The following is a 5,000-nucleotide window of genomic DNA, read 5'->3' as shown; positions in this document are numbered from 1 at the left end:
GCTCAAACTATGCTTCTTCCAGGCTGAAATGTCCGTCGTCAGCTGGTATGCTAGCAGACAGTGCGAGGTCCTGATTGGACAGCGGTGTCCCAAAATCAGACGTCATCAGCGTCCTTGAAAACAATACCACGCCCTCCAGGGAAGGCAAACTTGAACCCAGATCTATGAACCCCTCTCCCTTCTCGTAGTGCGCTTCCAGTTATGTCAACTTCAGTGTAGGAGAAGTGTAAACCTAGCTTAAGCACCCACTCCTACAGTCCTTTCCCAGTCCAAGTTGACCGCTTCTAAAGTTATATGGTCAGCCACTAAACTCTACTGTTTATTAGAGCTATACATTGGTATCTGCAGATTGCACTCTCCTGATATGAGTGCCCTTCTAAGCACCCTAGTGTTGCAGAGTACTTCCAAGTGTCCTTCTAAGCCCCCCCAGGAGACCTGAGCAAACAGCCCCATTCATATCCATTAGGAGTCTCGTTATGTACCGTATTGTCTGGAGAGCAATGCTGTCCTATGAGCTGTGTCCTATTATAATGTCCTGTCCTTCTGCTGTACTGAATACTTCTCTGCTATCCTGTCCTCTGTCCGCTGCTGCTGCTACTGGCTAGCTTCCATCTCCGGGACGGTTGTAGATATGTTTCTGACAGGCAGAGATATGAATTATTTTGGATTCAGAAAGCAAACACCCTGCCACACAAAATTGATCCAATTAGGTGACCGTAATGACAACTTAAGGCAGATATACAATTGATTTAGTGAACTTCTAGTGTCTAGATTCTAGAATCTAGTGAATGTGGATAGGAGTTTACTTTCTGAATTTTGGACACCTCTGCTGACAGGTCCTTTCTATCATCATCTCCAAGTTCTTGTCTAAGGGGTCTGCAGTGGGTCTGCAGTGTGCATACCTCTGTGTGCCTTACTATGAAAATACCAATTGTGTACTGTGCTTTTATTTGTAAATACTGGTGCCTCCCCTTTCCTCAATGCAGTATTTATAGCGGCTCACTCATTCATTCGTACATATCTCTCTCTTGTGGGTCAAGGGAGTTTGACCTGAGCATTTTTTTTCCGTCTTGGCTAGTTAGATATATATTTTTTGGAATGCATGGGTGGGGAGTAGTGTGGTGTTGGTGTGGTGACCTGTTTTCTCTCCAAACACAGGAGCCTGTCCCTTTTCAAATCAATGCCAAATCTCAAACAGCAACCCCCTCCTCCAAACCCCTGCTGCTATCCCTTGGTGACCTCCAGCCCCTGGACCCAATGCCCTCTCTGGTTCTCCTTGGCTGTGTCCGAAATCCACACTCATTCACTACCAAGTTTAATAAATAAGGCCACAACTTACGCATGTGTACATGTTGTGAACTCTACACCGTGCTCCAAACTGATTATGCAAATAATATTTTTCTCTGATTTTCCAAAATAGTCAATTAAATATGAGTCATCATTTTTAAGTCATCAAGTCAGAACAGTTTGAATATTACTGAACGAACTTACCAATTATAGTACGTAGTACTAAACAACATTGAAATGCACTCCTCCAAATGACTTTGCAAAACCGAGTTTCAAAACAATTTGATTAAAGACCTGAAATTGGTCATTTAGAAGCATTAGTCGATCATAATTATTGAACTCAAAAGCAATTTTTATTTTTAAGCAAATTATTAGGCTTTTAACCCATTGACGCCTAAGGCACCTGCAAAAAAGGGTGCTGAATGCCTGAGCCCTTTTTAAGAAAAGCTGCCCTCAGCCTATAAAAACCTAAATATATCAGCTTCTGAAGCACATAAAAATATGCCATCAGTTGCATTTTAACGCTAAGACCCTCACCTTTCATTAGAATTTGTTCATTCATCTCAAACAAACAGAGATTTTTAATAAAGTTGTCTCAAATCTCATGAGCCTGAATGTTGCGTAATGCAGCTCCAGGCGCCAGGGCCAATGTTGCGCAACGCAACATCAGGCATCAATGGGTTAACACTGACTTCTGATAGGAAAGTGCAGAGAACTCAGGAAATGTTTTGGAGAAGACATGGGGTAGGGTTGGGAAATTACCCAGGCCTTATTCGAACCTGGGTCTCTGTGTGCACACTGTTTGCAAATGGTGTGCTAAGTCACAGTGTACCACAGCATCATAATTCAAATGCAGTGTACTTGGTTGAATTTGCGAGCACACCCATTATGTATGCTGCTTTCAAATTATTATGAATTATTATGAAATATTATTATTATTATTATTATTATTATTATTGTTATTATTATTATTATTATTATTATTATTAGTCTGAAAAGAGAATGCTGCTTATGTTCACAAAAAGGCATTGCACTCTTGATAAATTAAGAAGAGTTTCAGCCACCCATAATATCATGTAGTGAATGAGTGAAGATTTCGGATTCAGCGCTCCGCTCCACTCCACTCCACTCCACTCCACTCTACCGCTTCGACAAGCAATCCCGACGCTCAAACCAAGCCTTCCCCCGTGTTGTGCCGTTTTCTCTCTGTGCCGTATCTGTGTAGCGGGTGATCCGCAGCCGAAGCCAGTCCATGGACGCCATGGGCCTCCTCACTAGCAAGAAGCCGCCCCCGGTCTCCACTAGTCACCACGGGAGTTTTAACCACAGCCTGCCAGAGACCCCCAAAGCCCCCATGCTAGTAAGTAGTCCCCGCCCCGACCCACCCCGCCCCCAAACCTGATACCAAGTGAAACCGCCCTGCTCTGCCGCCCCAAAATACCCCACCCATTACCTGTTGATGCCCTTTGAAACCTTCTACAAATCCCACCCTGAGGTGTCAGTCCCGGGTTGAGAGGCTATAAATTCTGCCACGTTTTCTTTCTAACAGAGTTCACTGATCAGTTGATCTAATTTGTCTTACAGTAAGTAAAGTCCAAATGAGTTAAGTTGCAGAAAAGTGGGCTTTCCAGTTGCTCACAACTTCACTCCTTCGGATAACATGGCATGGATGAATGAGGATATTCACAGATGTCTGTCTTGAGTTTTCATTGTTATCAGGTGATACAGAGTTGGTTGGCTATGCAGATGTAACAACACTAGTAATAAAGTTGGGACCATGTACAGTAATATCACACCACTAGTGTTGTAAATACATCTCTAAGAGTACTTCTACCTCTACTTTTTACAACTCTGCCCAAGATTTTCACAGATATCTGTCTTGAGTGTTGTTCATTACGATCGAGTGATTTAGAGATGGTTGGTTTGAGAAAAGTGTGGCAAGGTTTTTATCTTTCTGAACCCTATATTGACACCTCTGAAACAAGCACAGCTCCTCCTCTGCCTCGTCTGAAACCACCAACCCGAACCCAACCACCTCCCCATACATTACTGGAACAGAGCCAGAGCCAGTGTCCACTCCACCACCTGACCTGAATGGATCCATGCCTGCCTTGGATGACTTACTTGAGGCCCTTGTATTGGTCTTGACGCCCCGGACCCACTTGCCTGTTGCCCCTGTCTTTTCTCCTCCTCCCCACCGACACACACCTCAAACAGTATGCCTGCCTGTTGATAGATAGATAGATAGATAGATAGATAGATAGATAGATAGATAGATAGATAGATAGATAGATAGATAGATAGATAGATAGATAGATAGATAGATAGATAGATAGATAGATAGATAGATAGATAGATAGATAGATAGATAGATAGACAGACAGACAGACAGACAGACAGACAGACAGAGTCCCTTGTCAGTTTGTGTGAATCATTTCACTTGGTTGGATCAGTAGTCATGGTTATTCAGATCAATGTCCACAGACAAGTTTCAATTCCAACTACTAGCAAGTCTGTGACAAGACCAAGACCATCAAAAAAAGGTATCGAGACCAGAATCGAGTACTACAGCCCTGCCCAGAACCAGATGTGGACAAACTGGGTTAAGGAAGTAAAAGGCTCACCAGCCATGGCGTAATGGTCAGGGTCCAGGATTTGGCCTTGTGATTCGAATATTGCCGGTTCAAATCCCTTGTCATCGATGAGTGACTGACGTGTCCTTGAGCAAGGCATTTAATCTCCTATTGCTCCAGGGACTTAAACTAATAGCATATTCTTAATAACCGTAGCCCCATAATGAACATAGTTCCACCAGTGGAACACTGTCATAGTCATTGAAAAGTGAACTACCATAGTACTACACTACTTTAACATAACACAGGGCCTTTACTGTAGTAATGCACTACGACTTGGTCATTGCCATCCTGGTAGCAACAAATGAATAATGCTGTGTCTTAACAGGTTAAGTCCCGTTGTGGAAATGCTCAGCGGAGTGTAAAGTAATGTGATATTCCTCCACTAATTGGTTCATCTGCTTGGCTAAATAGATGGGCTCATTGGGATTAGCTGGTTCAGTAAATGAGCTCAGACAGATGTAGCATCTCATCCCAGCATGTCATCCTCTCCCCGGAACAGCAAGACGGACAGAAAGAGAGAGCGGGGGAGAGAGAGAGAGAGAGAGAGAGAGAGAGAGAGAGAGAGAGAGAGAGAGAGAGACGGGGAGAGAGAGAGAGAGAGACGGGGAGAGAGAGAGAGAGAGAGAGAGAGAGAGAGCGGGGGAGAGAGAGAGAGAGAGAGAGAGAGAGAGAGAGAGATAAGGATAGAGAGAGAGAGAGAGATCAGACTGGCCTCGCTACCATGCTATGTAACCATTATATGATGTTAACCTCCTACAACTTGTTTTTTTCTGGGTTTTTTTTAGCAGAATTTTTTTTCAAACTTATTTTGTTAGTTTCGCTCGCCCACACACTAACTCACATTGTCGAGTTCGCATCTGCAATGCGTCTCATTCGCTATAGTACCAACAGACAGAACCCCCCCCACCCCACACACACACACACCCTCAACCCTCCTCTCCACCCCCTGCAGCCTACCCATCATCCCACTCCACTCCACACCTCCGCACAGCCCGCTCCTCACGTCCCTCACGTCTGAACCGGATGAACTGACCTGCTGTGCCTTAAAAAAAACATGTCTGTTTACAGCAGGAGGCC

General features: G+C 44.1%; 1 protein-coding gene across 5 annotated transcripts in view; it reads left to right on the top strand.

Moving 5' to 3' along the window:
• rap1gapa (RAP1 GTPase activating protein a) overlaps positions 1-5,000 on the top strand; it is a 208,175-nt gene that overhangs the window by 181,870 nt on the left and 21,305 nt on the right. For 4 of the 5 annotated variants that reach the window (XM_063208405.1, XM_063208406.1, XM_063208404.1 and 1 more), the window contains one exon: positions 2,513-2,647. The exons of the other annotated variant lie outside the window; for it this stretch is intronic. In XM_063208405.1, coding sequence (XP_063064475.1) covers positions 2,513-2,647 — 135 coding nt within the window. The remainder of the gene's footprint in view (positions 1-2,512; positions 2,648-5,000) is intronic. 5 annotated transcript variants of the gene reach the window in all.

The sequence above is a fragment of the Engraulis encrasicolus genome, chromosome 10 (genome assembly GCF_034702125.1).
Source record: "Engraulis encrasicolus isolate BLACKSEA-1 chromosome 10, IST_EnEncr_1.0, whole genome shotgun sequence".
Taxonomy (NCBI): domain Eukaryota; kingdom Metazoa; phylum Chordata; class Actinopteri; order Clupeiformes; family Engraulidae; genus Engraulis; species Engraulis encrasicolus.
This window is presented reverse-complemented; position numbering and strand designations above follow the sequence as displayed.